This window comes from Musa acuminata, chromosome BXJ1-5 (genome assembly GCF_036884655.1).
Source record: "Musa acuminata AAA Group cultivar baxijiao chromosome BXJ1-5, Cavendish_Baxijiao_AAA, whole genome shotgun sequence".
Taxonomy (NCBI): Eukaryota; Viridiplantae; Streptophyta; class Magnoliopsida; order Zingiberales; family Musaceae; genus Musa; species Musa acuminata.
The window spans coordinates 32,814,726-32,842,387 of record NC_088331.1 but is presented as its reverse complement, the minus strand read 5'-3'; the positions used below and the strand labels follow the sequence as shown (position 1 = coordinate 32,842,387).

The following is a 27,662-nucleotide window of genomic DNA, read 5'->3' as shown; positions in this document are numbered from 1 at the left end:
GGAGAAGAGGACATCTCTCTCTCTCTCTTTTTCTTTCTTTCTTGTGTGGGTTCAAGTTGGACTTTGGCTTCTTCAAATCTAAATCTTAAGCCATCTCTCAGCTTGGTATTTCTCCCATCGATCAGGATCTGGAAAAATGAGGAAGCATGGGTGGCAACTTCCTTACCATCCTCTTCAGGTATCTTCCTTTATTTTTTACTTCTTTACTTCTTCCTTTGCTTCTATGGGTTTGGCTAGATTTCTTTTGCTTATGTTTAAAAGGTGCCTAACCGATCCTTATTTTTTTTCGCTTTACTGAGGGCAGGTGGTAGCAATAGCCGTTTTTCTTGCACTGGGGTTTGCTTTCTATGTGTTCTTCGTCCCATTTGTTGGAAAGAAGCTGTTTCAGTATGTGATAATGGGGCTTTACACTCCCCTGGTAATCCATTTTGGTAACACCATTCTGAATTGTTTCCTCCTGTGATTTTCATTTCTCTTTTATAAATGTCTCATCTTGTGCATTTCTCTGTCCAGTTCTTGGTGGCTTGTTATTTCCATCAGATTTGTATCATTCCAATTACTTTTTAGCACAATGTCGGTCTTATTTGTTTAATATTTGTTTTGCCTCTTCTAAGTTTCTTCATAAACGTTTGAAATGCATCTGCAATCCTGGATTCTGCAATGTCCATTCATTTTTCAAAAGAATTCAATACCTGATTAGGAAAATAAAAACAAGTGGATATCCTTTAGATTCTTCTCTAAACTACAATTTCAATGTACCATTGCAACTTGCATTGATTGTTAAATTGCTCTAGTGTTTTTAACTGATTAGGGTTGAGCGACAGGGAAAGATCTGTGTAACTGTTCCAATAAGATGGGTCTTACTCTAGTGATAAAAAACTGATAATGTCTTTCCAAGTTTATAAAAATTACTGGGATAGGTATCCATGATTCATGTCATAAATGTCAGGGAAGTTTCTGATAACCAGTAAATGAGTAAATGTATATACTCTAGCTGATTAATTCTCCAACTTACATATATATGCACTTTGACTAATACGAGAGGTCATTTTAGACTCTAGAACCATTGATTTGACAGGAAGAACCATGACTATAATGGTAAGATAATCAATGAAGGCACAGAATATATGTTGTCTAGCATGATGCCTTTTTTGCATCCTGTCTTTGCAAGGTAGGATCAAGCAGAGTAATCAAGCTGCTAAAGGTAGATTATGGTGTATGGAAGAATTTTGGATCTCATGAACTAAACATCTATTAGAAGGGCATGCCTAATGCACAAGGCTCCTACTAATGCGGGATCTAGGGAGGGTCAATTATGCGGCCATAAAGTTTCCTTACCTCTAAATATATTAATATATTAAACTTCACTTTTGTAAAAAAAATCTTCAAGTTTCCTATAACTTGATTGCTAGGTCCATCAATACTCTCATTCTTGCTTCCCTCTTGTGCTGTGCAGATCAAGCATTTAAAAGACAAATGTACTTGATCTGTTCATTCTGGATAGCTTTGAAGGATGCACCTAAAATTGCATAAGGCATCAAGTAAACAGACAATAAATTTGAAGAGAATATATATGATAGCATGTGCGGCATTTGCACTTACTGCATATGCTCTAGAATCCCTGCTATCAACAAGATAGATTGATGTGAATTGGTTTCATTTCTTAGTCACTTTGGATTATGTTCAATGGTGTGAAACTTGTGTAATATTTCTAGCAAAGTAAGAAAATTTCTGATTAAATACTGTTTCATACCCTTCCACAGACAACATATATTCTTTGAAAAAGTCATTATCTATGATGTGTAAAAATGATAAGCCCACATTTTTAAATTGTGAATATTCTGCTAGACCACAACTGTTCTATTCAAGAAATGATGCACATACACAATTTGAGAAGTATTTAACTTCGTATTTCTTTTTTCAAGATCTCACTGCAAAAGAGATGCAGGTGGCAACATGCAGAATCTAATGTCTTTCGTGTGTCTTGTCAGGTTATGTGCGTCTTTTGCTTATACGTGTGCTGTGCAGCAACAGATCCTGGTGACCCTGGTATTTTCAAATCCAAGAAGCATCTTAAACTAGAGGATCACAGAGAACAGATTCTTGCCGAGGTATCTAAGCAAGAAGGCTCAACAAAGGAACTAAACATTGAAACAACTGCCGAAATGCAACTTGATGGGAACATCAACTCAGATGCCACTAGGGATGAATTACATTCTGAAAGTGAGAGATTGCCTGGCTACACTATGACTTGGATGGCAGCATTTTTAAGCTGTTGTGGAATGTCTTTTATATGTAATTGGTGTCATTCACATGAGCAGTCTTCTGAACAGCAACTGAGTGAGGAAGGCATGTTTTACTGCAGTCTGTGTGATGTTGAGGTATGCCAAAAACTAAAAACATACCAAAAAATAATAACATACTATATTATTTCACCATATAGGTTCTTTGTCATCAATCATGTTGCATTTTACTCCTTGGACCTTCTCCTGAAGTCATGCTGCTTCAAAATCAACTAATTTGATTTGTAATTTTTCCTGGAATATTTTATATTGGATATTTCCTTGAATTGAAAAAGGTGGATATAATCTAGTTATGCTCTAGGACATAGTCACAAACTGAGTCAGATATGTTTTTCTAATTATGCTTTGATCATGTGCGAAACAGAAGGTGCCTTTAACTCTTAAGTAATGTGCACCTTTGGCCGTTTCATCATGTGTGACTTACTGTTAGGAAAAACATATGTTTTCCATAGGTATTATGAGAAATTATATTTTGAATTGTGGTTCATCCCTTTTCTATCGATGAGCTAAGTAATGCTGGAAACAACTGAATAAAGGATATTTCAATTCTGTTTTCCAATTTTGTTATTCTCTAAATGGTGGGTTTTGTCTATGCCCCCAGGGTCCTCTTTTCATTGCGTCTATAGTTGGCACTTGGCAGCACCAAACATTATTTTGTTTTACCCGGAGGTTTTAGTGTTAATCTAAGTTGAGAAAAGGGAGAACTATGTGCTGTGTTCTATGCAGTCAGCTATCATTGACTCAAGTGCTCACTTTTGGCGACAGGAAAGCATTTAGTTATCTCTAAGATTTGAATTGTTAATGTTGCAAGTATGTGTACTTGAAATTTTGTGTCCAGTCTATTCATTGACTTTTTTTTCTAAGCTTTCATCCACATCCTTTGCAATTTACTGTGAGGTGGCAAGCCCTCACATTTTCCTGTTGGCATTAGGACTATGCATGAAACAAAAAATGTGTAATAATTAAAAATTGTTCACTATTTGGATAAAAGATGATTAGTTGCATATTTTTTTCTGGCTGTTCATCGCAGCATTTAACTAAGCACATTTAAGTTGTGGATATAAAGATAAGACCAAAAAGATATTTTTCTAGGAATTCATACATACCTTTTCAAGGAAAACAATAATCTAATGTACTTTCTATTAGTTTTGTTCTTCTCTCTTATATATAACTTGGGCCACTCGTTCTGCAGGTGTTGAAGTATAGTAAGCATTGTAGAGTTTGTGACAAATGTGTGGACGGATTCGATCATCATTGTAGGGTGAGAATGTTCACACCTCTAAGTTCTTGCTTCTCTTTCTGAGGATGATATCCAATTCTTAATATCTTGCCTTTATTTTATAGTGGATCAACAACTGTATAGGAAGAAAAAACTATAAAAGGTTCTTCATCCTCATGGCATCTTCTCTTCTCTTGGTAAGTGCAAGTACTTTTATTTGCTAAGGTGGTTACATTTGTAAGGAGCATCATCATATGCCTGCAGACGTGATAGTCCTATTAGTGTGCCTACTAAGAAGACACTAACTGCAGACTGAACCATGGACCTGATAGCATGCATTTTGTTGGGTCCTCTTCATGCTGATTGACTATTGTCAGGTCTCCATGCTTTGTGCACCTTGGGCCAGCTTATTCTGCAGTGGTTGATTGGGATCCTCGTGTTAATACTCTGTTCTCTTGAACGAAAGCGGTTCTCTGCAGAAATCATCTCAAAGTTGGGAAGCAGCTTCTCTTTAATACCATTTATCGTGGTGGTGGTGAGTTATTGAAGTAGGAGTTTAATAAATGTACCCACAGATAGTGATGAAAATGACTCTTCAATACCTCACCTAATTATCTGACACTGTGGCTCTACATTTGCAGGCTTCCTGTACCTTCTTAGCCATGGTTGCCACTCTACCAGTCGCACAACTTTTCTTCTTCCACATACTTCTGATAAAAAAGGTAAATTATTGCTGAAACTCTCTTTCTGCTATTAGCAAAATAGTTCTACTGCTTTTAGGAAGATGCCATTTTTTTTGTTTTGACATCTAAGATGCATCCATGTTAACAATGCTCTATTCATATCTAATACACAACTGACTTTGTTACAATTTGTGATCAAAATATAATATATCTTTAATATAGAATATGATAGAAATAGTAGTTGATTGCAAAGTCATCAATTTAGGCTACCTTATATTAATTAATATTTGCAAGGATGTGGTCACAGGGAATCAGTACGTATGATTACATCATAGCTTTGAGGGAGCAGGAGCAGGAACAACATGCTGTTGATGAACAACAAAGTCCACAAATGTCTCAAGTGAGTTCCTTCACCGGAATAAGCAGCACCAGTTCTTTCAATGCATTTCATCGAGGGGCATGGTGTACTCCACCAAGACTATTCCTTGAAGATCAGGTACCACGTGTATCTTTCTTCTGAAGGTTTCACAACACTCAGAACGTAACTAAGAACAAATAAGACAAGAAAAAGCTGTATTTGAAGAATCACTATTAGCGACTAACATCTGTGGACATTTTAGGTGAAGCAATTTTTTTATCATTTATTACTTAGAATATGATCGATAAAGCATTTAAAAAAAAAAACAAAAAAGCACTCTTGTCAAGCTATTTTAGTGGGTTTTCTTGTTCTGTCTGGTTTTGATGTGTTTAGTCAAAAATAAATATACAATTCACTTTCTTTCTTTTTTCTGATTGATAAAAAATACATTTATATTCTTGTTTACATGCTCGCTTTGAGTCCTAGTCTCTTGAAAATTTAGTTGCTGTCTTATTGCATTTAAGATTGTTGAATCCTGAGTTTGATTGTGCTTGAATGATAATATCCCAAAGTTGTGAGTCTTTACCAAAAAACAATTTGCATGTTTTTCTTGATTTCAACTATCAACAATCAACATGTAAATACTGGAAGCATAAAAACTGAAAATATTTTACTATTATATGGAATATGGAAAAACTTAATGCTAGAATTGAAATCAAATAAAGATAGATTAAGATCAGGATTGTGTACCTTTCGATGCCATTTTAAAAAACTTTATCTAATCTACAAATGCATTGTTGTTGAATCCGAAAGCTACAGTGATGCCAATCTACAAGGATAACTAGATTCGTCTTCTCTTTTCTATCCTTAACAGGACCACTATAAGCGACGAAATAGGGACTTAAGAAAGTTAAAAATAGATTTTTTATTGTGTGTAGTTCCTACGAAGTCCTATCTATTTATAGATGAGAACAAAAGATCTAGGATAAGAAAGTAGGAGAGTCCCTCCCATCAAGATCATCTCCTAAGAAATCCTACCATAAGTGGACTTTCTTTTTATTAACTGATAATTATAACCAAAATCTAATCAGATCTATGATACATCTTACCTAATTAAATAAGATTACATAATCTAACATTCACCCACTTGATCCATTAATTGATAAGATATAAAAGAAATTCAAAATCAAAATAAATAAAATAAAATTTTATTTAAAAATAATTTTACCTAGTTGTATTTTAAAAATTTTGAAAAGTATTTTATGGATGATCATGAATTTTAAAACAAGCCAATAAGTCTAATAAGCACAACAATATTGCATTAAGGCTGACTACCAATACGAGTAACACTGGTTATATGTTATCGATATCATACTCCGTTTTATGTATCATAACATTGTTAGTCTTTCTTAATATAATCTATAACAACCCCTATAATTTGCCTTGTTAAGATAATCCTATTATCATATTCAATTATAATATGTATAAATATAAATGTAAACATGATAATAGAAATGAATAACATTAATTAAGAAAAAAAAAATATCAATAATAATTTTCACATAAACTTGTATCACCATATCTTTTATAGCTTGCTTATAAGCCTCATTTTAAGAAAATATTCTTTAGGCACTTTAGGCTGTAAAACTTTAGTAATAGATCAGCTATCATCAAGGTGGTATTTAGGTTCTCAATTGACACTTATTGTTTCTGAATACCTTCTCCAACCACCAAGTAAAGTACTTGTCATTGCTAGAGAAGAAAATTGTCACGATGTTATCATAAAATATCTTCAGCGACTTGACAATTAAATCGACTACTCTAAGTCCTAAGATGAAATTTCACAACCATAAAGCCTAATTTGTGGCCTCAAATTCAACTTCTATTATTGATGATGCAATAAGTGAATGTTTTGTACTTTTCCAAGAAATTGCCTCTCTAACTAATATAAATATGAATTCTTAAGTGGACTTCTTACTATCAAGGTAATTTGCAAAAGCAATATCTGAATATCCCATCACTTTAAGCTAATTTGATCTTTTGTATATGAGCATATAGTTTTTCATCTCCTACAAATATCTTATAACTTACTTTACAGCTTTCCAATATTCTATTCCTGGTTGCTTTGGTGTCTGCCCAACATTTCAAATATAAGATTGATATCTTGTCTCGTACTGGTTTAAGCTATAATAAACTTTTAACTACGGATGCATAAAGAATATCTTTCACTTGATTACTTTCTAAGTCATTTTTAGGACACTAGCTTTGACTGAATTTTTTACCTTTAGTAATAGGTATATCATTAGGTGAACAAAACAACATACTAAATCTCTTGGAGACTCGCTCAATATATCCTTTTTGAGACAGTTCTTGCAATATTTGAGATTTATCAATAGATATATCAATGCCAATAACATAAGCTATCTCATTCATATTAACCATCTTAAAATTCTTAATAGGAAATTTCATAGTTCCGTGCAATAATCTAAGCTCACTGTTGACAAGCAAAATATCATCCACATATAAGACCAATATAATAAATTTGCTCCCATTGGCCTCTAGATACATACACTGATCAATAACATTTTTCTTAAACTCGAAAGAAATAATGGTATCATGAAATTTTATATATCATTGTTTGAAAGTTTATTTAAGGCCATATATAGATTTCCTAAGTTTGTAAGCCTAAAATTTCTTTTTCTTTTCTACGAATCCTTCAGGTTATTCCATGTGAATTTTCTTATTTAGATCCCGATTTAGAAATATCTTTTTCATATTTATATGATGTAACTTAAGATCATAATGAGTTATTAATGTCATTACGATCCTCAACGAGTCATTTTTAGAAATTTGAGAAAAGAACTCATTATATTTGATGTATTTTTTTAGAAAACTTTTAGCTGTAAGTCTAGATTTGTATCGTTTGATATTGCTCTTTGAGTCATGTTTTGTCTTAAAGACTCATTTCCAATCGACTCTTTTATAATTATTAAAAAATTTAATTAGTTCCTAGACACTTTTCTAGTCCATCGATTTCAACTTTTCTTTCATTACATTGTATCACTTTTCAAGATCGATATTTTCCATGACTTGTGAAAACGATAAGAGGTTCTTTTTTATTCCTATATCATAATTTGATTCTTTTAGATATATAACATAATCATCAGAAATAGCTTTCCCTTTGAGTATTTTTAAAAATTGATAATTATGGTTGTTCCACAAAATAATTAGCAGCAACATGAATATTATGTGGATAATGATTTGAGGAATAATAACCTCTCGAATAGGAAATGATAAAGGAATATCAACTCATATATCATATATATAAAATAATCAGTACCTACTATCCCCATATTATGGTTAGGGTAATAAATTTTGTATCTCTTGAATTTTTCTGGGTAACTAATGAATTATCCAAAAATAATTTTTAGATCAAATTTCTTTTTATGTGGATTGAAGACTCTTATCCATGTGGAATAATCCCAAATATATAGATATCTCAAATTGTGTTTTCTATCGGTTCATAACTTAAATTGGGTTATGAAACCGACTTACTAGGAACCCAATTCAAGATATACATAGTTGTCATAAGAGCTTCACCCCATATTAATAGGTATAGTGGAATAACTTATCATGCTCCTAATCATGTTCATAAAAATACGATTTTTCCTCTTAGCAATGTCATTCTGTTGTAGTACACCTAGTAAAGCATATTGAGCACAAATATCCCGCGTTTCAAGGAATATATCTAAAGGACCAAGATTATGACTTGACATCATATCTACCATAAAATTCACGACTCTTATCGTATCTTACAATTTTGACTTCTCTATCTGATTGTCTTTTGGCTTCATTTATGTACACCTCAAGAGCGTCAACAGCTTGAGACTTATTATGTATTAGATACACATAGTTATATCTTAACAGGTCATCTATAAATGTAATGAAATATCTCTCTCCATTAAAACAGGGAATATGAAGCAATTTGCAAATATCAGTATGAATAATCTCAAGGAGTTCTTTACTTCTTATAATGTATTTTTTTATGTGTTTAGTTTGTTTTCTTTTAATGTAATATATGCAAATATCAAAATCAATGCTGCCTAAATTTTCTAAAATATTATTCTTCACAAAATTTTTAATTCTTTTATTGAAGATATGCCCCAAACGTTTATGTCATATTATAGAAGATTTCTTATCATTGAAACTACGTTTCAATCTAATATATGATTGCAATGTTATTAATATCTTTGTAAGCTCAAGATTTAAATTAATTCTGTATAAACCATCACACATAATTTCATAACCAATTATAGTAAATCATAAAATATATTAAATTTATCATTACTAAAAGAAAGATAATATCTTAACTCATTAATTCTAGATAGAGAAATTAAGTTTATAGAAATAGTACATAACATGTGTTTGTAAGATCTATCAGATGACCTGTCTATAGGTGTAGGTGATAAGTTCCCATTGCTATCACTTTTGCTTTAAGATGATTCCCCATAACAATAAATCTTTTATGTTCTTTTGATTTTCGAGTTATAAGAAATCCTTGTATATTATTGATAATATTAGTTGAAGTATCAAAATCAATCCACTAGGTATTAGAAGAAATCTTAATAATATTTAATTTGAAACATACAAAGGTTGAGTTTATACCTTTCTTTTTAAACCAAGTCTTGCATTTAACGTAGTCTTTTTTCATATGTTATTTCTTGCCACAAAAGAATCATTTTATTGTGAAGGTTTTCTTTTTATTAGTTTGTTTAGTAGTTTCAAACCCGCAAATTTATTTGGTGGATGACATTTCAATTTTCTTTTCTTGTTACCAACTCCTTGAATAATAGACAGAATATTATGAGATCTTTTATGCCTTAACTTTAATTCTTCTTGAACACATATGCTAGTCAGCTTATTCAAGTCTCATTTATCCTTATTTATATTGTAATTAATCTTGAATGACCTAAGCTTGAGGAGAAAGATAATTATAAATGAGGAAAGACTCATCCACATTCTTACCTAATGTTTTAAGTTTTATAGTTTTTTCAATTATATTGAGGACATGATCTTGAATTCCTCAAGTGCTATCATACTGAGCCGTAGTTAGTTCTCTCATTAATGTATTAGCCACTGACTTATCAGCATATTTAAATCTATCTTCTATAGCCCTCAAATATTTTTGTGCTCTAATTATAGGCAGTAATGAAGTCTTAATGTTATTTACAATTATCATTTTTATAAATATTAGATTGAGCCTATTAGATCTAACCTAAGCATTTATTTTATTAATATATTTTATTGTGCTTCCATCAGTTAAGTTTGTGAGCTTTTCAACAAGCAATGCTAGGTGAAGATCTGATACACCTAGTGTGAACTACATATGCTCTAACAATTCTGATTAATTTATACTAGAGAGTATAGGGATACTAGAGGCATGAGAGTATACGGAAGGTAGTACCATTGTAAAATATAAAACAACATTAATATTTTGAGTATCCAAAATATGATAAACTATTAATATTATCCATATTTCATCTTTGGATGAAATATTGACATATCTAATGTTTACTTAAAATTATTTAAGGAGGACTAATATTATCCTTGTAGAATAGTATTGTTATTTTTGGGTAAATAACCTTAAATTACAAAGATATCCAAAATAGTATTATCCTTATTTGAAGTAAATTCTCTTTTGGGATTATTTAAATTCCTAATTATATGTATCATTATAAATATTATTATTTTTATTATCATTTATGACTAATTTTTTAATTAATTTTATAATTTATTGGTCTAAGCCATTTTAATGGTTACGAGACCAATACAATAATATAAATATAATTTAATTCAGTAATTTTAATTGGCGCTCAGGCGAGGCGAGATAAGGCCCGAGCACCTCCCTTCATTTCTAGGCGGTGTGCTTCAAAGAGACCCATCGCCCGAGCCCAAGCACCAAGTGCTTCGAGCGAGTGCCCGGGTTAAACCAGGCGACCGAACCAGCGTTTTAGGTCTGGTTCAGTCTCCGGTGCTTTAGTTGGTTCAATCAAACCAACTAAAGCATCGATATCAACCTTTCTCTTGCGACTTCCCACCCTTAACCCTACTCGTCACTCTCGCTGCCACTGCTCGCTGTCACTGTTGTCGCTCACTGCTCCCGCTCCCGCTATCGTTGCTCGCTACTACCACTCTCGCTCCCGCTGCTCACCGCTCCTGCTACTGCTGCCACTATCGCCGCTGTCGTTGCCACTGTCATCGCTCGCCACTCCCATTGTCGCTACCACTGTCATCGCTCACCGCTCCCACTGCCACTGCTCGTTGCTATCGCTACCATTGTCATCGCTCGTCGCTCTCGTTGTCGTTGTCGCTGCTCTCAGTCAACGGCCTCGATCTTCCTCTTACTCACACTTTTCTCACTTTGGTAGTATATTGTTAACAGTATATTAACACTATACTACTAACTGTATACTAGTAATAGTATTTTTATTTATTAGATTAATAATATATTATTTTAATTTTAATACTATTAATTTTTATTTATTTGAAATTATTGTTATTGTTTTGAATTTTGAGACTTTTTGTTAATGTGATATTGTGATTTTATAAGATTTTATTTATTTAATATCATATTTTTATTTAAATAATTATATTTATTAATTATATTATATATTTTTATATTTTAGTGTCTCGCTTTGCTTAGGCGATCGTTTAGCACCTCGGGCGTTTTTGGACCTTAGTATCTTTTGGCGCCTAGTGCTTTTTAAATCACTGATTTAATTAACATAATAAAAAATTTTATCAATATTTCATATAAGAAAAGTATAAAAAAATCATAATTTATATTTTTTAAATTTCGTATGAAACCTATTCAACCATTTTAATTGGGTAAGCCCAGAATTGGGCTACCCAAATATTGGCTAGCAGGCTAAACATCAGCCCAATTAGGTCAGTTAAAATTAAAGTTGATTAAGATAAAAAAAATGATCAAAATTTGACTTTTTCTAAATTCAATCAAAACAAGATTGATCAAATCTAAATCCAATCAAGCGACCAAAATATAGCCAGAATCAAGTCCAATCAAAATATTTGATTAAAGTCGATCAAATTAATCAATTTTATGGTTGATGACATAAGTAAAAAATATTTGAATTTTTAAGGGCAAAATTATAATTTTATCATGATACAATGCAAATATCTGATTTCTAAAGACAAAACTGTCGAGGACATTGACTGAAATTAAAAGAATTCATAAGTTCAAAACTATAATTTTAATGGGTGAAACTTTATTCCCTTCTCAACTATTGTTAGCCTGTGTAAGCCATGTGGTTGCCATGGTGCACGGTTGTCCACCGCCTACGCATCGTTGGCTCGAATTCCCTCCATAACTGATCGGTGACTCCCTTATCGGTGCTCCCTTCCCTTGCGCACGGTTATCACCGTTGGGCGAGTCTCATTAGCTGCGCATGTTCACAGTCAATCAGCGACCCTTGTGGCCGCTACGGAGCCACTTTGAACCATGGCCATCAGCGTCTCGTAGATGCTATTCGCGTCCAACAGACGCTGCCACAGCGGCATCGCTGTAGCCATTGGTCAAAGGTAGCACACTGCCTTGCTCTGCTATGGCACGTAGCAGCATCGCTATGTGTGCAACCACTAGTGACCAAGGCATGTCGCTTAGGTTGTTGCACATAGGCAGCAACAATGCAGCGACAATTGCCATCTACGTAGCCATTTTCCGTGATAGGGCTGATGACCAACGGAGGCTACTACCCTTAACAGAGCTGTTGTCGGCATGTTAGAACCCTTGCAAATTCTAAACTTGGGGTTGATCTCTTTAGGGGATCGGCCTCCTTGGAACTCTATAGGGGTTCCTCCCTCCAAGTTGCTGCTCAAAAGCTGTAGAAAAGATTCATCTATTGCTTATGAAAAGAGGAGGAATACATGGCTATTTATAGGGCTTCTAAACCCTAACTCCTAATAGGACTCCTACTTAAGACTCTTACTTCTAACCAACTCCTAATAGGACTCCAACTCAAGACTCCTATTCCCTTACAACTCCTAATTCTTCTCTAAGAAAAAACCTCCTACATGAATGTCCCTCTCAATTAGGACTCTCCTAGCTAGAGTCCTAATAGACCCGCCCTCTTCAAATCAGCCTTGTCCTCAAGGCTGAGATTCCATGAACTCAGGGAACCGGGTCTTCAGCTCCTCATATGGTTCCCATGTGGCGTCTTCAAGTGGTAGATTATTCCAATGCACTAGTACTTCAGTAGAGGGATGTCGGCAACGCATCACGATCCTGCAATCAAGGATGGCTTGTGGTTGGGCTTGAATAACTCCATCCTCAGTTGTATTGGGCAGTTGGATCTGGGGTGACTCGTGTTCTCCCAACTTGGGCTTTAGGCATGATACGTGGAAGACAGGATGAATTTTGGCATCCTCAGGTAATTTAAGTATGTACGCCACGGCTCCAATACGCTCTGTGATCTGATAGGGCCCATAAAAACGTGAGGATAGCTTCATGGAGGCTCGAGTGTTGATAGAGAGTTGCTTGTATGGTTGTAGGCGAAGATAAACCCAATCTCCCATTGAAAATTCTCTTTCACTTCGTCGTGTGTCGGCTTGCTGCTTCATTCTGGCTTGAGCGGTAGAGAGATTATCTTTTAACAGTTGTAAGAGTTTGTCCCTATCAATCAATTCTTGGTCAACCTGATCTACCTTGGCCGAGCCAATTACATACTTTGGAATCACAGGTGCTGGTCAACCATACAATGCTTCATAAGGGGCACATTTTATAGATGAATGATATGTAGTATTATACCACCATTCGGCCCAGGGAAGCCATTTCGCCCACTCTTTTGGTCGGTCGCTAGCGAAACACCGGAGTTACGTCTCTAAGCACCTATTTACCACCTCTGTTTGGCCGTCAGTTTGTGGATGATACGCTGTGCTCATCTTGAGTTTGGTGCCTTGTAACTGAAATAACTCGGTCCAAAATTTACTAGTGAAGATCCTATCACGATCACTTACAATGGACCTTGGCATCCCATGCAGTTTAACTATATTTTCTATGAAAATCTGGGCAATACTAGTAGCAGTGTAGGGATTTCTCACAGCATAAAAATGAGTATATTTCGTAAGTCGATCAACCACCACAAGAATCGTGCTTTTACCTTTGGAAGATGGCAGCCCTTCAATGAAGTCCATGGAGATGTCAGTCCACACTGAGTCTGGTATGGGTAGTGGTTGTAGCTTCCCTAGATTTGCCACAGTTTCACCCTTGTGCTGTTGACATACATCATATTGTGCCACATATTCAGCAATAATTTTTTTCATCCCTCTCCAATAAAAATTTTTCTTCACTCTTTTATAGGTTCTTAGGAATCCAGAGTGCCCTGCTGAAGGTATGGAATGCATTTAATGCAAGATGATTGTGATGCAAGGGGAGTCAGGTATAAGCACAATGCGACCTTTATAGCGTAGATTCCTCGAATCCCAGATGTAGTGGGCTATTGGACTTGGATCCTCCTCCAATTTTTTTATGATGTTGCTGATCTCTGGATCCTTCTTCCATTCTTCCCTAAGGTCCTCGAGGAGACCGGTGGTAGGAAGGGAGATGGCTGAAACCTTAGCTTGTTCAGGTAGTCGTGAGAGTGCATCTACAACAACGTTTTCTTTCCCCTTTTTGTAAATAATTTCATAATCAAATCCAAGAAGTTTGGTTACCCATTTTTGTTACTCAGGGGATGATATCTTTTGCTCCAAAAAGTACTTGAGGCTTTTATGGTCAGTTTTAATTTAAAATCGCTGGCCAATCAGGTAGGGTCTCCACCTCGTTACTGCGTGTACAATGGCAAGCATCTCCTTATCATATACTGACATGTTTTGATGGGAGGGAGATAATGCCTTGCTAGTGTATGCGAGTGGTCGACCATTTTGCATGAGAACGGCTCCAATTCCGACTCCAGATGTGTCAGCCTCAATGATGAAGGGTCTATTGAAATCTGGTAGCGCAAGCACCGGCGTCGTTGTCATGGCTGCTTTAAGTTTGTCGAAGGCAGCAGAGGCTTTGTCCGACCATTGGAAAACAACTTTTTTCAGTAAAGAAGTGAGTGGTGCACTAATCTTCCCATAGTCCTTAACAAATTTTTGGTAGTAGCCCGTTAGTCCAAGGAACCCCCGTAGTAATTTCACGTTTGTAGGTTTCGGCCAGCCTTGCATTGCCTCAATTTTTGTTGGGTCTACCGCCACTCCTTTTGCTGATATTATATGCCCAAGGTACTCTACTTTTTGCTGGAGAAAGCTGCACTTTGGTTGCTTAACAAAAAGAGTATTCTTCCGAAGGATCGTCAAAACAATCTGTAAATGCTGAAAGTGAGTCTCAAGAGAAGGGCTGTAAACGAGAATATCATTGAAAAATACCAGTACAAATTTACGAAGAAAGCTCCAAAATATATCATTCATGAGACTTTGAAAGGTTGAAGGAGCATTAGTGAGTCCAAAAGGCATTACCAAGAATTCATAATGGCCATCATGTGTGTGAAATGCAGTTTTTAGAATGTCATCGTCACATACCCGAATTTGGTGGTAACCGGATCGGAGGTCCAACTTCGTGAAGACTCGAGCTCCTTTCAATTCATCAAGAAGTTCATCCATCACTGGTGTTGGGTATTTGTCCTTGACGATGATGCCATTTAAAGCTCGGTAGTCGATGCACATCCGCCAAGTTCCGTCCTTGCGTACAAGTAGCACCGGTGAGGAATAAGGGCTGCAACTTGGCCGAATCACCCCTGTTTCAAGCATCTCCTTTACGATCTTTTCAATTTCATCTTTCTGGAGGCGAGGATATCGGTACGGTCGAGTGTTCGCTGGTGGCTTACCCGGAAGGATTGGAATTCGATGGTCATGTTGCCGAGAAGGAGGAAGTCTGCGCGGTTCAGCAAATATGTCGGCAAATTCAGTAAGCAATTGGGTAAGATTTTGATCTTCAATTTCTATTTTCTTCCCCTTTGGTTGCTGCTGGAGGTGCATCAAAAAGCCACCATTTACCTTGTGTAAAACTTTCTCTATTCGTTGGGTCAAAACAGTGGTAATGTTGCTTCCGCGCTTCCCGCATAGGATGATCTGTTTGCCCTTACAGTAGAATTTTATAATTAATTTAAAAAAGTTCCAAGAGACATCACCTAGTGTAGTTAGCCATTCTATACCATGTACTGCCTCATAGTCATCGATTGGTAGGAGGAAGAAATCGGTGATAATTTCTTGGTCTTGCAGTAATAGTTTCACCTGCGGGCATCTTTGGTTGCACTTTAGGATTCTACCGTCGGCAACCTTTACATCGAACTTGCTGCAACCTTCCATATGCAGTGTCATCCGAGCAGTAACCTTACTATTCAGGAAGTTATTAATGCTACCCGTGTCGATGAGAACAGTGATCGGCTGTTGTTTAAGAAGGCCTCCAACTTTCATCGTTTGCGGATTTGAGTAGCCGGCTAGTCCGTGTACCGTAATGTTGGTCGGCTGTGGCTCTTCTTCCATATCTTCTTCTTCATGTTCAAGGCTCTCTTTTAGATGTTCAATGACCTCTTCTTCTACTGGTTCAATCATAAGAAGTCTACCTTTTTTATAGCGATGCTCGCGGCTCCACGGCTCGTCGCAATGCCAACATAACCCCTTCGCAGATCGCTCCCGAAGTTCTTCTCTTGTTAACCTTTTCGGTGCAGGGACTCGGTTGATAGTAGGGGGGGCTGAGGGCTTTAGTATTGTAGGTCGTGGAGTGATCCTAGTCCTCTAGGCTTCATGGTTCAATCGCTCCTCTTGAAGTCGTGCGAAAGAGATGGCTGCCATAAGCGTGTAAGGTTGTCGCGCCTTAACTTCTCCCCGGATCTCCGGCTTTAAGCCCTCAATAAAGGTCCCCAATAACTGTTTTTCAGACCAATCATGAGTTTGATTAGATAACCTTTCAAACCTGGTCTGGTACTCCTGAATGGTGGAGGTTTGTCGGATCTTTGCTAGTTGTCCATCAATGTTCTCGTAATAAGTTGGTCCGAAGCGGATCAGTAGTCCTTCTTTGAATTGTCGCCATGAAAGGACTCCATAAGTGTGTTCAAACCAGTCAAACCATTGTATGGCATCCCCTTCAAGATGTATAGCTGCAATTTTCACCATGGATGCATCCGCAGTTTTATGGTACCGAAAATATCGCTCCGCGCGCGAGATCCAACCAATTGGGTCTCCTTCTTCCCATCTAAGGAAGTCCACTCTCATGCGCGAATAGTTGGGGTCGGTCATAGAACCTCCCCTCTCTTGGAAGTCATCTCTTTGGGCATAATGTGATTGGTTAGAGCTCTCTCCTTGATGTGATTTCTTCGGGCTTAGTGGTCGGCCCAAACTGAATTCGGTAAGGAGAGTCCAAATCTTATCCTTCATTCGTGCCTCAAAGGCTTCAAATTTAGCATTGATTGTTTCCTTAGATGCCATAGTATATGACACCAAATCTGTGATGTTAAGATCTCTCTTTTGTTGACGGGTTAAAGGCATGTATAGGTTTGATAGAAATCAGTGAAAGTTTGTTGCAGAATTGTGTTGTCTTGTAAGAGCAGAATTATCGTCGAAGAAACAACGGTTTCTCGACGAAATCTCCACAAAAAATTTGAGAGATTTGAGGAGGGAATTAACAGCAATATCTCAGTTTATATGACAGCAAGGATGTCCAATTTAATCAAGAAAATTTCGACAGTAACAACAAGAAAATTGGTGTAAGTTGCGATAGCAGAATTCTCGTCAAAAAATTTCAGCAACTTACGATGAAAATTTGCAGCAATATAGGAACGAATTTTTTTTTTTTTTGGATTTTCGAATAGGGATAACTAAATTGCAACAGCAGTAAGGTAGGAAACCAGAACCTGTTGTAATTCACGGGGAGATCAAAGGATGATCTGCGGTGGTGGAGATGACGGTGGAATTTGGCGACAATCTTTTAAGCAATTGTGGGAATTGCTTTGGGCGGTTGTGAGGGTTGATGGATGGCTATGGAAGGGCAGCGAGACACCAAGAACGCTGCTCTGATACCAGGTGTTAGAACTCTTGCAGATTCTAAACTTGGGGTTGATCTCTTTAGGGGATCAGCCTCCTTGGAACTCTATAAGGGTTCCTCCCTCCAAGTTGCTGCTCAAAAGCTGCAGAAAAGATTCATCTATTGCTTATGAAAAGAGGAGGAATACATGGCTATATATAGGGCTTCTAAACCCTAACTCCTAATAGGACTCCTACTTAAGACTCTTACTTCTAACCAACTCCTAATAGGACTCCAACTCAAGACTCCTATTCCCTTACAACTCCTAATTCTTCTCTAAGAAAAAACCTCTTACATGAATGTCCCTCTCAATTAGGACTCTCATAGCTAGAGTCCTAACAGAATGTCCCTCTCAATTAGGACTCTCCTAGCTAGAGTTTTAACACGGCAGTAGCCTGCCAAATAAGTACGGGCACTCTGTCGTGGTTCCACCTGCATTACATCGCTCGCAAGCAGACGAGGAGCACTAAGGAATAGATTCAAAGATCGGACAAGACAAACAATATATGAATGCTGATTGAAAACATAGACAGATTGTTTAAGCATTTTACACTCAAAACTAAACAACACCTTTTTGAATGCGAAGAGTGCTAATAAACAGATCTAAATACTAAACAAATCTGATCTACATTATTTGATTTCAAAACGATAAACTCTGATACCAATTGTAAGCATAAAGCCTATAATTATGCTACTGTTATATGAAAAAACTTAATGCCATAATGATAGATTAAGATCAGGATTATATACCTTTCGATGTCATTTTGAAAACCTTTTATCTTATATGCAAATGCACCATTGTCAAATCTAAAGGATATAGCGATGTCAATCTGCAAGGATAACTAGACTCGTCTTTTTTCTTCGTATCCTTTATAGGACCACTATAAGTGATGAAATAGGGACTTAGGAAGGCTATGAATAGATCTCGTATCGTGTGTAGTCCCTACAAGGTCCTGTTTATTTATAGGCGAGAGTAGAGGGTTTATGATAAAAAAAATAAGAGAATCCCTCCCATCAAGATCATCTCCTAGAGAATCTTACCATGAGTGAACTTTTTTTCTGTTAGCCAATAATCATAATCAAAATCCAATCAGATCTATAAAATATCTTATCTAATTAAATAGGGTCGCATAGTCTCACAAACACAATTGAAACATGTTAAAACAAAATTATCATTCTCTTCCAAGTCTCTCCCATAAAAATGGGATGGGCTATAAAGTAAATCAAACTTGAGAAAGCTCTCTTAAGAAATTTGTTAAAACTTAGTAAGTGATTGAGGAACTAAAACCCCTCCGGATTCCTAGTCAATGACAATTTAGGCAGGAGAGGGATTAGCCTAACCTAAACGGCTAGTTACGCCAAAAGCTGCTCTACAGATTGCAGTTTGAGCTCAAGTGACATGGAACCATATTCTAGAAACACTTTTTGAGTTTAAGAAGATCCTAGAAGGAAACGGAATGTAAATTTTGCTGTAAGAAGCAATTCCAATTTCAAAGGCTCTAAGCATTAATAAGCAAATTACTAAACAAAACAACTCTTATAATAATGGTAACATGCCTATTAATGCAAAACACATCACCTAAGAAAAAGAATTCCTATCCCTCCCTCTTGGCTGAATTGCAAGTGGAATTGTCCACAACCATATGTTCTTGTGATGTCAAAGTGACCTAGCAGGAACTGAACAAAGAAGGTATGTTATGGTCACATACCTTTCTTGACTAGACAACAGTCCAGTAGGCCAAAAATATTTCTTTTAAATGCCAGATATATATGGTTTTGTTGATAGTTAGTACAGCTAACATAAGAAGCAAAGCTGCTCGTTCAAATTCCTGAGCAGTTATCTACTTTATTGAATTTGTTGGCTTTTGCAATGTAATAAGGAAAAAATACAATCTCCTGTGATTGTCATATTACCTTCTCTTTAGGACCAAATCCTAATGATGTAGAATAGATTAGGGAAGTAGAGAGAAATGGGAAGAGAAAGAAAGAGAAGTGTGAGATAAGAGAGAAGATGGAATTCTTTTCATTCAAATCTGAAATATTGATCAATTGACAAGCTCCACTATCTATAAGGGTTTAGGAGCCTTGATATAATTAATGAAGACCATAATTCCTAAGAGTAATCTCCTAGGGAATTAATAAACGTTTTAGAAATCCAAAATGTGACTTTTTGGATATCTAAATAGTAAATGACTGCACTTAATACAAGAGTGCACCTAATACAAAGGGAATGCCTAGGAAGACCAAGAGATTTTTTTAAATTTTCAACATAACTCTTAGAATTTTTAGGCCAACTAATTGATGACTTTTTGTTGATTTCTTTCCCAAGAATAAACTTTTCTAAAATTCTTTGTAAAACTAGATAGCTCTTCATCATTCTTCCCCCGTAGAAAAGAACTCGACCTTGGAGAGTGATCTACAAGGTACTAGTCCAATAAGTCTGGTGTAAACTCACAAAGTTCCTCCAAGGTAATCCAAGTGGTATCGAAAGCTGGACAATCATGCCACTTGACAATAAAGTATTGAGTAATGCTAGTAGCAGACATGATAAGGCGGTCATCAAGAATGGCCTCTACGTTATCCTTGTGTTGTGAGAGAATCGATACTTTGGGAGGATTGTCACCTACAGGAACACTAGTAGATAGAGGAGGCTTAAAAGTACCATGATATGACATTAAATCCTCTACATTGAAAACTAGATTAAATGATTAATATTTAAGCTAGAAGGCAAATTGAGCATATATGCATTAGATCCTTGTTTTTAGATAATGGGAAAAGGACCAATAGCTTGAGCATATAACCTTTTGAATGAGTTTTTAAGGAATCTCTCAGGACAAATGTGAACCAAGACATAATCGCTAACTTAAAACTCTTGACTTCTACAAGGTGCATTGGCAACAAATTTGCAACTTTCATTACTTTAGGATAATTTTATGTCCTATTTTAGCATGTAAGTTATGAATATGTTGATCGAAGGAGTGAGTTAGTTCTGAGGCACGATAAATAAGTAGAAAGGCTACAAGGTCAATGGGGGTGCGAGGAGTATAGCCAAGGACAGTTTGAAATGTGCTTTTTCCGGTGGAGTGATTGATTGAGTTATTATACACAAATTATGCATTGGGTAAAGTTAAGTGCTAGTTTGACCATCAGTTTAGGCGTGAAAGGTTGAAGAGAACTTCAATGTTGTGCTAAATAGGTTCCATAAAAATTTTCAAAAGTAGCTAATAAATTTCACATCCCTATCAGACACTATGGTTAAGGGGCAAGCCATGTAATTTAATCATTTATCGAAAGAACAATTTAGCAATGTGTGAGGCATCGTCAGACTTATTACATGGGATAAAATGGTCATTTTTTAAAATCGATCAACAATAACCAAAATAGAGTCATTGCCATAGGTTGTTTCGCGAAGTCCAAGAATAAAATCTAAACTCACATTTTGTCATGGTGAATACGGAATGGGTATAGGCCATTATTGTGTTTGCAAATTTTGGTAACTTGACAGGTGTGAAATTGCGATACCACTTGAGTAACATCTCGCTTTAAAGAAGGCCAGTAAAATTTATCCTCGACTGATGCAATGGTCTTGTCTATTTTATTCGATCATGGTTTTTATCTTTTCTCCCCCCATTTTCTCTTTTTTTTTGTCTATTTATCACACTTTCTCATTTTTTTAGCTACAACAACAGTACCACTAAAATTTGAACGCTTGAAAGTTATCCAAAAAATAATAATAAAATAAAACAAAATGTGACTTTTAGGATATCTAAATAGTAAATGAGTGCACTTAATACAAGAGTACACTTAATACAAAAGGAGTCCCTAGAAAGACCAAAAGATTTTGTTTTTAAATTTTCACAAAACTCTTAGAATTTCTAGGCCAACTAATTGATGACTTTTTATTGATTTCTTTGCCTAGAATCAACTTTTCTGAAATCCTTTATAAAATTAGATGGTTCTCCATCACCTAAGATGCTTTTGAATCCCCTTAATTATAGATAACTTATTGGATCCTCATGCTTGCTTGTTATTGCATACATATATGGAATCACTGTGATGTAATTTGTTTTTTTTGTTCACTCATGGTAGTCTTACCCATATTTAGGCCCAAAATTAAGTGAACTGTGTAACATTTTTACAACATACAAAGTAACCTAGCGGTAGGATGGGCTTCTTGTGTTTTCTATTTTGCTTTCTTGTCATGCTTATTTGGGTTGATGAAAAGGGTTCCATTTTTTTCTCCCAGTTTGATGTTGTACCCCCAAAGATTGGCACATCTGCAAATTACACAAGCAAGAAGATGATGCCAGAGGAACAAGTCAAGAAAAGGAATGCTGGAACTGTCAAAATTAGTCCATGGACCCTTGCTCATCTTAATGCCGAAGAAGTTTCAAAAGCTGCTGCGGAGGCAAGGAAGAAATCCAAAATCCTGCAGCCAATTGTTAGACGAGAAGTTCTGCAGGGGCAAGACGCAGAGAACAATATTGGCAGAATTGTCCTGAGGCCTGATAACCCTAGTCGGACGAACAAAAGAGGAAGGATTCCAGTTGACCTTCCTATCGAACCTCTTGCAAAAGTTTCTGCTAGTGCAACCGACGGTAATGTCAGCGACCTTGTTCCTAAAACATCCACCAGTTTAGCACCCCTGCAGCTTGAAGCCCGTAGTGCTTTTTGGCCTAACAGGCCGATGCCATCAGCTAGAGTTATTGCTTCTTCTCCTGATAGTAGTTTGGACTCACCTGATCTACATCCATTTCGCATTTCCTCTTCGGGAACCGAGGAAGCACGAGGTCTTAATTCCATTTCCAACCCAGGCATTATCCCACCTAGGGGGATTCAGCGCTCAAGATCAACCAGTGATGGGTACGAAGCATCTGGTGGTGAAGACAGCGACCGGATTCCGTCAAGGATAGTCCACAGGTCATCCAACTGGGCTAGCATTGTCCTTGGCTCTGAACATAGTCAGATAGTGGATGATCTGAAGGCCTCATCCTCCGCAAGCTCGCAACTATACACTAGACCACAGTAATGCAACACGAGATCAGATACTTGATGCAAAGGCTCGACTTCCCGGCAGACCGATTGAATTTCCCCATAGAAAATGTGTTATTGAGTGGAGTTCCAACAATGGATGGAAATGATCGGAAGCTGATCTCTCTTACAAGAGATATTTTGATGCTGTGACTTGCAACTATTGCTTGGAATGTAATGGTGCCACCTCGACACGTGTTATTATCAGCTATCATGCTTCAACATATTCACCAGTTTCTCTGGTCTCAGTTCTATTATTGTATCTACCCTAATTTGGCATGTTTATTATCTTTGAATTGACATACTAAGCTTGACTGATGTGGTAGCACTTCTGAAATCTTGTAATGCCATTTTAAGGTTATCAATTTCTTTTTCTACTACACACGATATTAAGAATTGTGGGGTGGCTTGTATTATATTATTCTCTTTGCAGCATCATCGAAAATTGTTAAACACTTCTCTTATTTCTGATGTCACACCTCGAACACGATGTCGGTTCTTGAAAAGACCAGTTTGTAAGTCAACAAAATCTATTTTTATATAATCATATTGTTTTAATTTAAAATAAATATGTATGTTTCAATAATAATAATTACTGAATCTATCTTCATCTTGAATAATGCTATAGTTTTTATTCCCGATACTTCGTTACCTTAGAATTCAAAAAAAGTAACAATATACTAAATCAATATCAACAATTATAAGGATATATGTCATGCATGAGTAAAATATCAACCAAAAAGATTTACATATTAACAAGAGTGTTAACAAATAGCATAGGTATGCTTACAATAAATATTAATATTTTAATAAAAAATATGTATATCACATAACAATAGCAAGATCAAATTTATCACATGTCATACCTTTTTTCTTTTGTATTCTTTTCATATTACATGCCATATTATATATATATATATATATATATATATATAGTTATTTAATCCATGGTCAACTAGGATTAGAATTTTTAACAAAAAATAAAAATAGCAATTCCTAATTTACTAGTCCTAATATAATTAGGAAAAACTCAAAAACTAAATAGAAAAATATAAATTAATATCAAATTCCTAAAATTAAGGACTCCTATTTCTTGTCTCTCCAAAACAGTCTTACCTTCAACGCTAAGCAATAACGAATTCTGAAAACTTTTCCTCTAATTCTTTGTAAGACTCCAAAGTGGCATCTTCAATTGGTAAGTTGGCCCATTCAACAAGCACTTCAATGATAAAATATCTATGATGTACCATAACATGTTGATCAAGTATGATTTGAGGTAGGATTTGAACCTTATCAGTAGAAGAAATATTTGTCAAATGGTGTTGCACCACATCATCCTCAACTAACTTCTTTTTAAGATATGAAACATAAAAAACTAGATGTATCTTAGAGTTTGCTAGCAAGTCCAAATGATAAGCGACTGGGCTAGTACATTCCAATACCTTATAAGGCCCAAGGAATTGAGGAAATAGCTTTATAAAAGATCAGACCTTTATAGAAGTTTGTATGTAAGGCTGAAGTCAAAGAAAAACCTAATCGCCTACCATAAACTCCCGCTCACTAGAATGCTTATCAACTTGTTACTTCATTCTAGCTTGTGAGACTGCGATATTATCTCTTAAAAGTTCAATAATCTTACCCCTATCAAGTAATTCCTTATATACTTGATTAATCTTAGAAGAACCAAGCATATATTTTAAAATTGTGAGAGGAGGTCGATCATAAACTGTTTCAAAATGAGTCATTTTAGTAGAAGAGTAACAAGTGATATTATACCACCATTCTGCCCAAGAAGTAATTTCATCCATTTCATTGATTTATCATTGGTAAAACATCTGAGATATTTTTTAGACATTTGTTCACCACTTCAATCTGCTCATCTATTTGCATGTGATAAGTAGTACTTATATTCAATTGGATACCTTACAAACAAAAGATCTCCTTTCATAAGGTGCTAATAAAAACTTCTATCTCAATCACTAACAGTAGAACGTAGAATTCTCTATAACTTTATTATATTTTTAACAAAAGTACAAGCAACACTTGCAATAGTATAAGGATATTATATAGCACAAAAATAAGTATATTTTGTAAGATGATCCATAACTACAAAGATGATGGTTTTACCTTTGTAGCGTGACAAATGTGTTTGTATATATATGAAGAAATCCATAATAACCCGCAGTTATTGATGAATGAAACTCTTTCAAAATTATATTTTGGCAAAAATAATTTAGTGTCGAGATAATTTTCTACCCCTATAGCACAAATCTACAAGATCTCAACTATAATTAGAAATAGAAGTTGGATCTTTTTCTACCCCTATTTAGCATTTCACAATTAGAAATAGAAATAGCTACTAGTTCAGCTTGTTCTGGAAGGTGAGAAGTACATCTACAATTAAATTCTCACTCCCCTTCTTATAAATAATCTCGTAATCAAAACCCAATAGCTTAGTGACCCATTTTTACTGCTCTAAAGAAGAAACATTTTGCTCATGAAAATATTTCAAGCTTTTGTAATCGGTGCATATTTGAAATAATCAATCAATTAAGTTAGGCCTCCAATTAGTATTTGCATGAACAATGGCTAAATCTCCTTTTCATAAACAAATAAACTCAAATGAGATAAGGAAAGTGCATTACTGGTATAACTAATTGGACGACCCTCTTGCATTAATACAGCTCCAATACCCACTCTAAAAGTATCATATTTAATCATGAATAATTTATTAAAATCTAGTAAAGCAAAAACTAGCGTAGCAGTCATTGCATACTTTAGAGAACTAAAAACTTGAGTAACTTCTTCTGTCCACTTAAATATATTTTTCTTCAAAAGTGATGTCAAAGGAGCATTGATTTTGCCATAGTTCTCCATAAATTTTTGATAATAACTAATGAGTCCCAAGAATCCCTTTAGAGCCTTAATTGATTTTGGAATTAGCCAATCTTTTATTGTTTGGATTTTGGAAGGATCAATTGCAACACCCTATCAAGAAATAACATGGCCAAAATACTCCACCTTAGATTTCGAAAGCTACATTTTGGTTTCTTAATAAAAGGATAATGCTCATGAAGAAGGATAAAGATAATCTACAAATGTCATAAATGATTTTATAAAGATGGATATATATCATAATATCATAAAAGGATATCAAAACAAATTTATGAAGATGAACTTGAAAGATATCATTCATCAAACTATGAAAAGTAGACAGCGTATTGGTTAACCCAAAAGGTATTACCAAAAATTCATAGTGGCCATCATGCATTCTAAAGTAGTTTTCTAAATGTCGTCTTCATGTAGATGAATTTGGTGATAGCTAGACCGTAAATTTAGTTTAGTGAAAACTTATGCACCTCCCAATTCGTCAAATAACTTATCCATCACTAGAATAAGATACTTGTCTTTTATTGTAATATTATTAAGTGCTCAATAATCTACAAAAATCTACAAACATCCGTTAAAAACCATCCTTCTTCCTTACTAATAATATTGGAGAGAGTATGGATTAACACTAGCCTTTATGACCCTTGCTTTAATAATCTTCTTAACGATTTTCTCTATCTATGTCTTTTAAAAGTATCGATTGTTAGGATCAAGAGTACTAAGAAGGGGGGGGGGGGTGTGTGAATTAGTGCAGCGGAAAACTTTCGACGATTAAAACTGCGTTCGTACGATAAAAGCAATTTCGGTATGAAAGTTGATTCGTAAATCACTTTAACTTGTGATCAAGCGAGATGTAGTTAAAGCAAAGATATAAAGGTAGTTTACAGTTATGATGGAAATCAGAATGTAAGCGCAAACTGAAATATGATGTTCGTATGATAAAACTGATTTCCGTCTTAACGCCGATTCGAAAAATACTTAACTATGAAACACATTCGTAAATGAGCAGAAGATAGTAAGCTACTAAGGAGGTTTGCAGTAAAGATAAGATTCTCAAAGTAAATACAAACTGAGATTTAGAGTGGTTCGGTCAATCTTGACTTACATCCACTTTTGGCTTCCTCCACCAACGAGGTCACCGACGTCCACTAGAGGCCTTCCTTCAATAGGCGAAGGCCAACCACCCTTTTACAGTTTCACTCCTTTTGACGGGTTTAGGAGACAACCCTTGCAAAAAAATTTCTCCTCTCTTGAGAAATCAAAACTTGGAAGAAAAGAGGGAGAAGAACTTCTAGCTTTTACAACACTTTTGAGCTCTAACAATCACAGAGTAAGATTGGAGTTTTGCCCTTTCATGCAGGAAAGGGTGGGGTATATATAGGCCCCAAACTGGTTTGAATTTGGAGCTCAAAAATATCTTTTCTCGGATTTTCGGGGTCCTGACGGTACTACCTCTTGACTAGGGCGGTACAACCACCTGGCAGCTCGGAGACTAAGTCTCTAGGCGGTGCCACCGCCTGATAGGGGTGGTTGCACCGCCAAGTCTCGCTCAGAGACTGAGCCCAGATGGTGCCACCGCCTGACTGGGGCAGTTGCACCGCCTAGTCTCGCTCGGAGACTGAGCCCAGGCAGTGCCACCGCTTGTCAGGGGCGGTTGCACCGCCTAGTCTCACTCGGAGACTGAGCCTAGGCGGTGCCACCGCCTGACTGGGGCGGTTGCACTACCCAGCTTTCCTGGGAGACCATCTCTTGGGCGGTGCCATCGCCTAGCAATAATTCTGGTCCGAATGGGTTGATCCATTCGGCCCAATTTGGGTCTGTCAAGGACCCAATTGCCCCCAGATTAAGTTAACGGGATCACCTCCCATTCCTAACTTAATCTACATGCTAACTACGATATTTATTAAGACATTTACTACAACTTGCTCCGGTGCGTCAATCGCTTCTTTCGGCGAGCTTCCGATGAACTTCCGGCGAACATCCGATGAACCTTCGGTGATGCTCCAGCGGACTTCTGACAAACTCCTGGACTTGCGATGATCCACTTGGTGAGTTCTGATGAGCTTCTTTGGCAAGCTCCTGGACTTCTTGGATTTGTTCC

The 27,662-nt window shown here is 36.0% G+C and overlaps 1 protein-coding gene across 1 annotated transcript; it reads left to right on the top strand.

Annotated features, from left to right (window-relative positions):
* LOC135674142 (probable protein S-acyltransferase 22) lies at positions 1-23,052 on the top strand. The gene is made up of 9 exons (XM_065183648.1): positions 1-178; positions 305-418; positions 1,992-2,381; positions 3,496-3,564; positions 3,648-3,719; positions 3,929-4,057; positions 4,164-4,244; positions 4,513-4,701; positions 21,888-23,052. The coding sequence occupies exons 1-9, from the start codon at positions 137-139 to the stop codon at positions 22,668-22,670; spliced, it is 1,869 nt and encodes a 622-aa protein (XP_065039720.1). The 5' UTR covers positions 1-136; the 3' UTR covers positions 22,671-23,052.
* The last annotated feature ends 4,610 nt before the right edge of the window (positions 23,053-27,662 follow it).

What these genes read in the sequence shown, in the direction of transcription:
- LOC135674142 (XM_065183648.1), top strand. Translation starts at nt 137, where the DNA reads ATGAGGAAGCATGGGTGGCAACTTCCTTACCATCCTCTTCAG. An exon ending in TTCCTTACCATCCTCTTCAG is followed by an intron (nt 179 to 304) that starts GTATCTTCCTTT and finishes TACTGAGGGCAG; the next exon opens with GTGGTAGCAATAGCCGTTTT. An exon ending in TGGCATCTTCTCTTCTCTTG is followed by an intron (nt 3,720 to 3,928) that starts GTAAGTGCAAGT and finishes ACCTTGGGCCAG; the next exon opens with CTTATTCTGCAGTGGTTGAT.